This window comes from Rhinopithecus bieti, unplaced genomic scaffold (assembly GCF_001698545.2).
Source record: "Rhinopithecus bieti isolate Rb0 unplaced genomic scaffold, ASM169854v2 scaffold_52099, whole genome shotgun sequence".
Lineage (NCBI taxonomy): Eukaryota > Metazoa > Chordata > Mammalia > Primates > Cercopithecidae > Rhinopithecus > Rhinopithecus bieti.
In genome coordinates, this window is record NW_016820939.1 from 929,758 (window position 1) to 942,388 (window position 12,631).

At 35.9% G+C, this 12,631-nt stretch overlaps 1 protein-coding gene across 4 annotated transcripts in view; it reads right to left on the minus strand.

Moving 5' to 3' along the window:
* Positions 1 to 12,631, minus strand: part of KLHL8 (kelch like family member 8) — an 81,983-nt gene that overhangs the window by 17,279 nt on the left and 52,073 nt on the right. For 3 of the 4 annotated variants that reach the window (XM_017860051.1, XM_017860050.1, XM_017860052.1), the window contains exons 3-5: positions 7,833 to 8,381; positions 5,500 to 5,686; positions 782 to 925 (exon numbers count right to left, since the gene is read on the minus strand). In XM_017860051.1, the coding sequence (XP_017715540.1) occupies positions 782 to 925; positions 5,500 to 5,686; positions 7,833 to 8,381 (880 nt within the window). The remainder of the gene's footprint in view (positions 1 to 781; positions 926 to 5,499; positions 5,687 to 7,832; positions 8,382 to 12,631) is intronic. The other variant, XM_017860053.1, reaches the window with a different exon arrangement.

Genomic DNA, 12,631 nt, shown 5'->3' on the forward strand with positions numbered 1-12,631 from the left:
CCTCAAACTCCTAGGCTCAAGTGATCCTTCCACCTCAGCCTCCTGAGTAGCTGAGACCACAGGCATGCACCACTACATCTGGCTAAATTTTTAAATTTTTTTGTAAAGATGAGGTCTCCCTACATTGCCCAGGCTGGTCTTGAACTCCCAGCCTCAAATGATCCTCCCTCCTCAATCTCCATAAAACTGTTAATATGATCAACTTTTTTCCTAGATGATACAAACAAAAATACACAGAGAAAGACAGGAAAGACTGTACACCAAAATGTTAACTGTGACTATTTCTGGGTGTTTGTGTTGGTTTTTGGTGTTGCAGTGGTTTTCATTTTTTATGAAAATGTTTTTATAATGTTAAAAATTCATTTATACTTTTATAATAAAAATAGTGAATCCTTTTAGGTTTTCCGAACAATTATCCATGATTCTACAATTAATTCATTTTTCAGGAATGAGTATTAAAATAAGATGGGTATTAAAAAAACTGATATGTAATTATAATTTGGGTTCAATAAACATTTTTCCTTGGTTTAGTTTTTTGGTAACTATATAACTCAGAATAGTTTATTTTAACTCTTTATATCTCTTTTCTCTGATATTCATCTCCACATTATGCGCACTGAGTATCTGTGGCACAAAGCAAGTAAATTATCACTAACCAGCATTTTATTTAAAAATAATTTACAATTTAGTCATTTTCTTATATAAAAAATACATTTTCAAAGTTGAAATACTTTTAAAAGAGCATTGTGATCATGTGATATTTCAGACAAAGTGGACCCACCTTCCACAGAGATTACACCCACATGTCGCCTTCGACTATTCATTTCTGGTCCAAAGAACCAACTGTTTTTGTTGATAGAATAGCATTCAATACTGCGAAAGGGGTCACCAGATCCACCTCGACCACCTACACAAAACAGCACACCTAAAGGTAAAGCCACAAAATAGAGATAAATCATAGCTGCCAAATGAAAACAAAATTAGGGTGGAAAAATATTTAGAAAGTCAAAACTTTGAGTAAAAGTAAAAGACACACACAAAAGTTATTTGGATAGTATGTTATTATGTTACTATAAATCTAATAAAATTTTCTTCCTGTCCCCTCATAGAATAGGGTATATCAACTATCTCTGCTTGCTAATATCCCACTACAATATGGTCTATACTCTCACGTACCATCTAAAATTACTCTTGCTAAGGTTGTAACAAAACCAATCGGCCTCTAAGTTAATTTCATATTGAACACAATTGTAGCACTTGATATGCTGATCATCCCATTTTTTGGGAAACATCTTACTTCCTTGATTTCTATAATATCAGTTTCCTTTTATCTCCAATCATTTATTTCCTTCTATGTTTTCCATGTTCCATCCTTAGTCCATTTCTCACACACTTTTTGTTATAGGAAAAGTTCATCCCTTTGTTTTAGATTCCACCTATATCATAATACCTTCCCACATACATTTCTAAGCCACATCTCCACTTGATGTCCCACAGACACCTTAAACCCAACAAGTTCAAAAGGATCTCCCCTCCTTGCCTACCTAAACAATCTCTTCCTTTCCTGTGGTGTTCTATCTGTTCCTCTCTATTCCCAGTGCCACTGGGAACAGTTCATGCTCTCATCAACTATTACCTAACTACCGCAAAATCCTGTCATCTCTTAATACTAAGCTGTCTTTTTGCGTTCAGATTGTAAACATAGTACACTAACGAAAAGGCTCTTTTGATAGCCTTCCATTACCTACACCAGTACTTCTCAAAAACTTCAGTGAATGACACTGAATTGTACACTTAAAAATGGTTAAAATGGGCAGGTGCAGTGGCTCATGCTTGTAATCCCAGCATTCTGGGAGGCTGAGGCAGGAGGATCATTTGAGGCCAGGAGTTGGAAACCAGCCTGGGCAACAGAACAAGACCTCCATCTCTACAAAAAATTTTTAAATTAGCCAGGTGTGGTGGGGCATGCCTGTAGTCCCAACCCCATAGGAGGCTGAGGCAGGAGGATCACTTGAGCCCATGATTTCGATGCCACAGTCTGCTATGATTGCAACACTGTACTCCAGCCTGAGCGATGGAGCGAGACCCTGTCTCTAAAAAGTAGTAAGACAAAAAATGCTTAAAATGGCAGATTTTGTTACATATATTTAACCACAATTAAAAAAAAAAAAAGTGTAGTGTAATGCAGAATCACCTGAAGGGCATAAAACACAGATTGCTGGGCCTGACTTCCAGAGTTTCTAATTCAGTAGGTTTGAGATAAATCCAAGAATCTGCATTTCCTACAAGTTCCCAAGTGAAGGCTGATGCTGCTGGTCCAGGGGCGACCACTTCCTTCACACTTTGAGCAGCAAAGGCTGCCTTACAAGGTAAAACCGTATCACAGCATAAAGGTCTTCCAGGATCTAACCCAATCTCCTCCCCTCTTTCTCTCTCTTAAACTTCATGCTCCTGCAACTATGCATATAGTACACATCTTTGGTGTTCCTATAGCACTTTTGGTAATTAGCATTTATTTAACACATAGTATTAAAATGATCCATTATGCCAACATCTGTTACTAGAGTCTAAGGTAGGTTAAGACTGTGTATTAAGCAATCATGCATGAATACGGACTAGCACAGTACTTGCAATGTACTAGGCATTCAATAATTGTAAAATGAACTGAACACCCTTACCCTAACTAGCATTCAGAAGAACATTTATTTATTATTCACAACTAAGGCTAAGGTTTACTTTCTCTATAAAACCTTTTCTGACTCTTCCAAGATAAAAATAACTACTGTTTTCTTTGTAAGTCCCATTATAGCTTATGATGATATAAAAGCACCTGCTAAGACTTTACTGCATTTATTTATTCAAATGTCTATTTTCCTAGACCAGACAAGTTATTCCAACATAAGTCTGGCTATATTCTGTATCTGCCTGCATTTCTTACGCCTAACCCTGAGCCCTTCACATGGTAGGCACTTAATAAATGTTTGCAGAATGACTGCATAAATGAATGCCTTGAAGCTGCCTGTGCTATCTTTTCCAACTAATTCAATATTTTAAGTTAGATAAATGTAAAGTCGGAAGAGCAGCTAGGTGTGGTGGCTCACACCCATAATCCCTTTGGGAGGCTGAAGTGGGTGAATCACTTGAGCCCGGGCGTTCGAGACCAGCCTGGGCAGTATAGTGAGACCCACTCCCTACAAAAAAGAAAAAAAATTATCTGGGCATGTGTCTGTGGTTCCAGCTACTCAGAGGGCTGAGGGAGGAGGACTGCTTGAGCCCAGGAGGTTCAAGGCACAGTGAGCTGTGATTGCAGCATTGCATTCCAGCCTGGATGACAGAGCAAGATCTCGTCTCAAAAACATTTTTTTAATTTAAAAAAAAATGGTTGGAAGAAACTGCGAAGATCATTTAGTCCAACTGTTTATAAGTAAACGGAGGCCTTGATTAAGAAATCTGTTTATAAGTTGGGCTGGGCGCAGTGGCTCGTACCTGTAATCCAGCAGTTTGGGAGGTTGAGGCAGGCGGATTACTTGAAGCCCGGAGTTTGAGACCAGCCTAGCCAACATGGTTGGCTCTACTAAATATATGAAAAAAAAAAAAAAATAGCCTGGCATGGTGGTGCACACGAGAATCTCTTGAACCTGGCAGGCACAGTGAGCTGAGAAAGTACCACTGCACCCCAGCCTGGGTGACAGAGTGAGACTTGGCCTCAAAAAAAAAAAGAAAACCAATGCCCTGATTAAGGAATTTGCCCAAAATTACAGATGTTCAATGGCACAGCTAGGATTATAAACCCAGAATGTAACATTAATCTTTGATTAGATTTTCTTTAAGTGGAAACTAGCATTTCATCTATATAGTTCACACAGGAACAAAGTATGGAAGAAAAAAAAAAAGTAACTAAAATAAAAGTAAAAGACCAGGATGCACACTCTTTTTCTGCTATTCCTATGTGTGGCCTTCAGCATACTTTTAACTTAATTCTTAGTCTCCTCATCCTTAAAATGGAATAAAACCACCTATTTCAAAATGAGGATCAAATCCTTCACTAAAACCTACTACATAAAGTTCCTTCAGTCATTTAAGAGATCATTTATATGACTATCTAGTACATTTTGGCATATAACCTAGGCTGCTAAGATGTTATTTGAATCCCATTCTGAATTTAAAGAATTTCATCAAATACCTTGACTTTCTAAATTCACAACAAAAAAGCTACGTAACTAAAAAAATGAATTATTGGGGTGGGCGCAGTGGCTCATGCCTGTAATCCCAGCACTTTGGGTGGCCAAGGTGGGCGGATCACAAGGTTAGGAGATCGAGACCATCCTGGCTAACACATTGAAACCCCGTCTCTACTAAAAATACAAAAAAAATTAGCCGGGCATGGTGGCGGGCGCCTGTAGTCCCAGCTACTCGGGAGGCTGAAGCAGGAGAATGGCATGAACCTGGGAGGTGGAGCTTGCAGTGAGCCAGGTGAGATCGTGCCACTGCACTCCAACCTGGGTGACAGAGTGAGACTCTGTCTCAAAAAAAAAAAAAAGAAAATTAATTCTTTACATCAACCTATAGAAAATGAGGATAATTAGTTGCATGTTAAACTAATTATCTAGAAGAACTACTTCTTCATAGGTAGGTGTATGACTTTCAGCGTTTCTTTGTATTACCTAGATAAAATTTCATTCTACTCATAATCATGAGTAGAACATAATCATGTTGTTTTCAGGCTATTTCAAAGACCTCATTATTTGATAACTGCATATTTAGATAGCACCATATATAGAGGAAGTCTCTATTCAGGGCACCTCTTCCCTAAATTTCTGAACCTCATGTATTCCCTCATGTCTCAAATATATTACACTTTATAAATATTTTATTAAAAAGTGATACTTCTTATAGCATAATGTCTCAAGAAAAGAAGTGAACATGAAATATTTTCTTGGGAAAATATAAAGCCTAAAATTGTATCAAATAAAGGTGAAACTGCATGCCTCCTAAAACATAAGGGCTTTAGATTCTAACAGTTTAATACAACCCATTATACAAATGTTAGCTATGTTTAGTGCCCTTTTTATTTGGTAAAATGAAAAAACAAATATTTAGACACACAATATATTTCGAGCTCCACGCTTGGCCCCAGGGATAGAAACCTAAATAAGATACTCAGCTGTCTTTGAAGAACTCAAGACATGTCAAATGAATAAATGAAAATGCAACATAGTAAAGCAAGTTCAGAGTCGGGGAAGATTTCAAAAGAAGAGATATTTCAGTAGGCTCTGCAGAGTATATAGGACTGATTATGGCTTTTGAAAAACTGGCTTATTAGTAAAACTAAATAATGTACAGTAAAAATGATAAATACATATATAAAACCGTATTTGCTAATTATTACTTTAAGGCAATCAGACACTAATTATATTACAACTAAGTTTGGGCACACAAGAACAACCCTCAAATACAACAAAGATCCATCCAGGAGAGTTGACAAAATAATTTGGTTACCAGCAGTATGCTTCCTTGGGGTAGTTCGAATGGAGTATTCAAAGTCAGGTACTGCTCTGCTACTCAAGTGAAGATGGTAATTTCTTGCTTCATCCAGTAAATCTCTACATTTTAGATTTTGCTTGACAATCTGTTCTTTTGCCACAACACCCATAAGAAAATCAACCGGCAACAATGGCAGACGAACCTAAGATCATGAATAGTTGTAATATAATACATTTTATATTTTCTTGGGAAAATATAAAGTCTAAAAATTGTATCAAATAAAGGTGAAAATAAGATGGGTAATTCTCCACTTCTACTGCAGCATGCTCTCTTTTTAAAATTTGTTACTTCATGAAATCTAACATGTTCATGAAATTCAACGTGCCAAATTCTAAAGCAATTTCCAGTATTCATTTCCAGCTCAAATGAAATCAGACTACACGTTAAATTACATCCACCCACTTTAAATATAGGTTTAAATAGGCTTTATAATTGAATTATCTTCAAATTGCTTACTTCCAAAAACGGTACTGACATAATCACAAGGCCCTTCTGTTGATAAAGGTACAATCAAAACAAAAGTGCTGGGCTTTGTTCTTTTGTCTTTTTAAGCTAAGATTAAACATAGGGAAATGTGATTTCTAACTTAAAATGTAAAAATTAACATCTGTAACAAGCGTTGTTTTCTTCAAATCAATGATCTTGGAAGGGAATATACTAACTCAGGGATGCATCCCCTTTTTCAACAGAGGCATTTGCCATTCCTCTATTAAAGATGCACTGATTTTCCAATGGATTAAAGGGGATGATGAAACCAGGTAATGCTATTTTGAGTTAAAAGCACACACACGTAAGGGGTTGAGTCCGGTCTCTCTCCCCAGCTGCAAGACTTTGTTGCAGCAGTCCCTATATCTACTGTTATGGCCCCCTCCTTGAATGAAGTCTGCCTTACCATCTTAAAGAAAAACACATATACACAAATAAGATATAGCTGCATGATAATGAAACTTTCCATTTCAAAAGTTGAAGATTCAAACGTGTTCTGAATTTTGATACTCATATGAATGCATAAATATTGTGATATGCACTTGAAAAAATATGTCTTATCATCACACATTGAACAGGTTTACTTCATCTGCCTATAAATATCTAAAATGACAACACTGGTAATTATAAGCACTTTCATTCTTCTTACTATTTGTTTAACTTTCTGATAATGCTATTAAGAAACTTTGTTATTAAAAATCACAAGATTGCCAGGCGTGGTGGCTCAAGCCTGTAATCCCAGCACTTTGGGAGGCCGAGACGGGCGGATCACGAGGTCAGGAGATCGAGACCATCCTGGCTAACACGGTGAAACCCCGTCCCTACTAAAAAAATACAAAAAAAAAACTAGCCGGGCGAGGTGGTGGGCGCCTGTAGTCCCAGCTACTCGGGAGGCTGAGGCAGGAGAATGGCGTAAACTCGGGAGGCGGAGCTTGCAGTGAGCTGAGATCCAGCCACTGCACTCCAGCCTGGGTGACAGAGCCAGACTCTGCCTCAATAAATAAATAAATAAATAAATAAATAAATAAATATCACAAGATTATCATTGAGTGCTTTTAATAAGCACTAGTTTTAATAAAGCATTTAATTTAGAAAAAATAAGTAAATAGGAACACTCTTAAATAGTAAAACATCATTTTACTTCTCAGGAATAAATGAAGAAAGGAAAAAAGGGAGGAAGGGAAGGCGGGAAGAGAGAGAAAGGAGAGGGGAGGAAGACAAAAGAAAAAAAGATCACGAGGGCCTACAATCTTCTTATCCTGGTAACTGCTATCGACAGTGAAAAATAACAACAGTAACAATGAGACACATTTCTGAGGTTTAAAAAGTCAAACTATGGTGAAAGAAGAAAACAGAAAGTGATGTCCTATGGTTGTTTACATAATAAACCTTCACACATTAGGAATAACTATACTTTTATTAGCAAAATAATTCATTAATTTAGAAACTTCATTACAAAACAATAATTATAAATTATATTAATTTAGAGCTGTTTCCTCAAACCATTTTCTACTGGCATAAATAAAATATTCATCATTAGTATCCCAAAGGAATATTTTAAATATTCAGGTTAAAAAGCAGAGAATGATACTGGTAATTCAAATGTGACAAATTTAGAATCATCCTGAAACAGCACAGCAAGTTAATAGGAAAATTAGAGAGCTAAAAGTCATTTTTATCATTTATTACATCAATAATTTCTATATTCCTTCAAATAATCTACACTTTTCATAATAAATGAAGCATGTTGATTTGCTTCCGTATCATTTCATTTCTGTGTGAAATCTTATTTCAGCCCCTACCTGTGCAAGTGTTTCATCCAACCATTTGGAATGATGCTGAGGATTGGCAAGTAGCCACTTGATGGCAGCATTATAGACCTGCTTTTCATTTTCAATATTTAGATCACTGGAGGACAAAAGCTTATGGAGGTGCTGGGGTGATACACTTACAAAGTCTTCACACTCCACTACTTCAGTAAAATGCTCACAGGCATACTGATCCGCCATGTCCATTAAGTCTATTCGATTGTGACTTTCTGCAAAGGCTCTTACTGCCAGGCAATTGGAGGGATGAAAATGTAACTTCATGTATTCACAACAAGCTCTAGCCACCAGTTCAACCTGCAGAATACAGGCTGCATATAAAAGAGGCTGGACATTGTCAACAGTCAAAGTGAGCCGTGAAGAATAGACAAACTTTACCAAGTCTTCTATTGCATCACCATCAAAATCTCTAATCTCAATGAGCGTTTGCTTGGCTTCGGCCATTTCAGAAAGAAACATGGCTCTAAAGTAGGGAATAACACAAGCCAATACCAGCTTGTGACAAGAGATTAGCTTTGAGCCAACCTGTTCAAAAGAAACCAAGAAAGATTCAGTTTAATATCAAAATCAGCTTCAGGTCAGCATTTAACATGTGTTTGTAACAGGAACAAAATTTCCAGACAAATTTAGAGTATCTTTTTACAAGGCGAACCTTTGGTCACTTACTTTCAATGTAGGCCAGTTTCTTAAAGTCAAGCAATTTTCATTTTCCAAATTAACCACATATCTCATATATATACATACATATACATACACACACACACACACAATTTATTTATTTATTTATTTATTTTGAGACACGACCTTGCTCTGTTGCCCAGGCTGGAGAGCAGTGGAGCAATCTCAGCTCACTGCAACCTCTGCCTCCTGGGTTTAAGCGATTCTCTTGCCTCAGCCTACCAAGTAGCTGGGATTTTTCAGTAGGGACAGGGTTTTGCCTTGCTGCCCAGGCTGGTCTGAAACTCCTGGGCTCAAGTGATTCACCCACTTTGGCCTCCCAAAGTGCTAGGATTACAGGCATGAGACACAGAGCCTGGCCTTCTAAGTGCTTTTCATATACTAACTCAACTGTCCCAACACCCCTGTGAGTAAGTACTAGTATTATCCACAATTTATCAATCAGAAAACTGAAGCACAGAGTATTTAGTAGTATTTACTATGAGCTCAACTAAGATTTTTTAATTTTCTATTTACATTATCTTGAAATGATATAGCTCACATAAGAGCAGTTAAAAAAAAAAAAAAAAAACCACTGCAATCTCATCACCTTAATTATTGAAAAATCAGATAGCTTCCAACAGTGTGCTATTACAAACAGCACAGCAGTGAACTTCTTTGTAACTAAATCTTTCTTCACATTCGCTATTATTCCAACAGATAAACTCTTAAAAGTAGAAATGCTGCTTCAAAGGATACAATGTGAATACGTGAATACATACTGTCAAACTGTCCATTTCTGAGCTTCTTACAGTATTTGCACCATATCTTGAGTGTTAAGAAACACTTTTTTTTTGTACAAAGTCTATGCTGCCCAGGCTGATCTCAAACTCCTGAGCTCATGCAATCCTCCTGCCTCGGCCTCCAAGAGTGCTAAGATTACAGGTGTGAGCCACCATGCCCGGCCATAGTTGCCAATTTGATGAATAAAAAGATCTCATTGTTTATCTTTTTTTCTCTCTCTAAGATCGAATCATTTATAAATTTTGAGCTATGTGTATTTCTTCTATGAACTACACATTTTTTATAACTACTCCTCATATAATCAGAGTATTAGGTATTTGTCATATATATTTCAAACTTCTCTTTTAGTTTGCTTTCAAATTTTATTCTCTCCCAATGGATTTTTATATAATTAAATGAAGTCTTTTTATTTATTGTTTTAGGTACCCTGCTAGAAACGGGAATCATTCTAATATTCTATATTTACTTCACATATTTTTTATACTACTTTTATGATTTTATGTTTTACACTAAAATTTTATTTACATCTGGAAGTTTTGGTACTGAGTGGGCAGATATCTTTTTAATATAGAATTTATCCCATTTTCCCAGGAGTTTACATTAATCAAATACAAGTAACAGTTATAGTACTATTTAAACAATTTTCCTGTTTTCATGTAGTGTTTTGATGATATAATAAACTTACAGTTGTACCTCACTGAGAAATAATTTTTAAATGACAACTTCTGGAGTGTTCAAATGTATAAATGGTTTTGCTTATAAAAGCCTCTTCCTCAGTCTTTCTTCACTAATGTGGAAGAACCAGTATCACTTATTTCAGCAAGTACAAGACAATCATTTCTGTCTGTTATGCTATATTAAATTTTTTCACAGAACTCACAAGGCAGGATTTAGATTCCATTCAGACTAAAGTTGTAATGTAGATTATAACATAAAGCTTGGCATGTTTTCAAATTCACGTCAGCTCTAAAATGGGATCTGAAATCTGATACTAAGTAATTTTTAAATAGCCTAAGCATATCCTTTAAAAAATTATTTCCACATGCCACCACCGGGATTCAGTTTCTATGTAAATATTTGTAAGTCTCACATGACTTAAACCTGCTCCATTAAATAACTTGCCAACACTCTCCTACATAATAGTATCATAAAATATGGTTCTACAATTTCTAGATAACCATTATTTTAACACTTGCCATTCAAGTTGTACAAATCAATGGCCAGCAAGTCATTTTCATGTTGTTTTTAATAAGATTCTGTCCCTTTACAATTCTATTTGAATCTTGATTCAAATAAACGAAAATGTGGCGATTTAACACATACACCCCACGTACTCTTTTAGAATAAATATCCATCTTTACTTTATAAAGATCTTTGAGCCACACGTATAAATAGGAACAGCCAAAAATTTGGCTTTTTAATGCAGTGATTCTCCTTTGATGTTACATAGTTCATTACATTCCTGAAAGTTTATTTGTACATTTTCTTTCTCTGGTACATAAAAATAATTACCAATTACCAAAATCATTTCATTAGAAATTTGAAAATGAAAGGAATCTAAGTCTAAAGATCTGATATTTAAAACTGGATGAAAAACATACAAGTTACATAATATTAGACACTACCATATAATTTAGAATTACATAAATACTACACGTACCTGATACTCGTTAATTTTCTAATTTATATTCTTTCTTTGTTAGATCAGTGAACATGTGACTAATTCAAGATACTATCACAAAAGAAAAACCTTAGACAAATTTAACAGAGTTTAACTGAGCAAACATGGATTCAAGAATTGGGCAGTCCTGGAACCAGAATAGGTTCAAAGAGACTCTGGTGCTGCTGCATAGTCGAAAATTATTTACAGACAGATAAAAGGAAGGTGGCACAAAGAAAACGGAAGTGAGGTACAGAAACAGATGGGTCAGTTACAGCTCAGGGTCTGCCTTACTTGAACAAAGGTTGGACAATTGGTTGCCTATGATTGGCTGAAACTCAGTGATTAGCACAAGAGTAGGTAGCAGTCTGTTTACACATCCAGTTAGGTTACAGTTCACTGTGTACAGAGAAACTTTTAGGCCAAGCTTAAAATACGTAAGGCGGGAGCTTTAGGCTAAACTTAACAATACTCAGGGAAAAATGTCACACTTCAGTATTAAAATATGTAGAATATCAACATTCATTAAATAATTCCTTAGACTTCTGTTTAAAAAGCTTGAAATACCAACCATTAATAAAAACTCTTGAGTAATTTTCCAGAGATTACCCAATATGAATGGAAATACAATGAAAAAAAGGCTTTTGGATTAGTAAAGCACTTGACTATCAACATATAAAGCATTCCTAACTCCACTAGTTAGGACTCCATCATGGCTCTTGAGCGCCACTTGATCGAGCCCACTTCCACTCTGTGGAGTGTACTTTCATTTCAACAAATCTGTGCTTTTGTTGCTATTTAAAAAAAAAAAAAAAAAAAGAGTTCACCATGGTTAACATTTATTTTGTAAACTATTTCCACTTCACTTAAAAAAGTTTAGCAAAAAAAAGGCTGGGCATGGCGGCTCACACCTGTAATCCCAGCACTTTGGGAGGCCAAGGAGGGCAGATTAGGAGGTCAGAAGATGGAGATCATCCTGGCTAACATGGTGAAACCCCATCTATACTAAAAATGCAAAAAAAATTAGCCGGGCATGGTGGCACGTGCCTGTAGTTCCAGCTACTTGGGAGGCTGAGGCAGGAGAATTGCTTGAACCTGGGAGGCAGAGGTTGCAGTGAGCTGAGATTGTGCCACTGCACTCCAGCCTGGGTGACAGAGTGAGACTCCATCTCAAAAAAAAAAATTAGAAAAGTTAAATTTTATCTTAGTATTATTAACCATTATATATACAGGAAATTTTCCATATCAGTATTTGAAAAATGCCCTTCTACTCTAATATACTTTAACATTCATCATTAGCAACTCATGCAAGCATTTCTTTAATATCTAATATTTTACGCTACATGCATATTATTCATTACCATTTCAATGTTGTTTTGACATTTACATTATGACTTTTTAATTACCGTAAATACTATTATAGTAGATATACAGTTGCATAACTTCGTGAGTAAGAATAATCGTGACACTTGCCGTGACCCACGATTGCATCACTCTACTCCAGCCTGGGTGACAGGACAAGACCTTGTCTCAAAATAATAAAATAAGCCTATAATCTGTCCTTTCCCCTTATAAAGTAAAAAAATTTTACTATTCCTTCATTCTTAGAGTTTTATTTTATTTTAAATTTATATTTTTATTTTATTGTAAATAT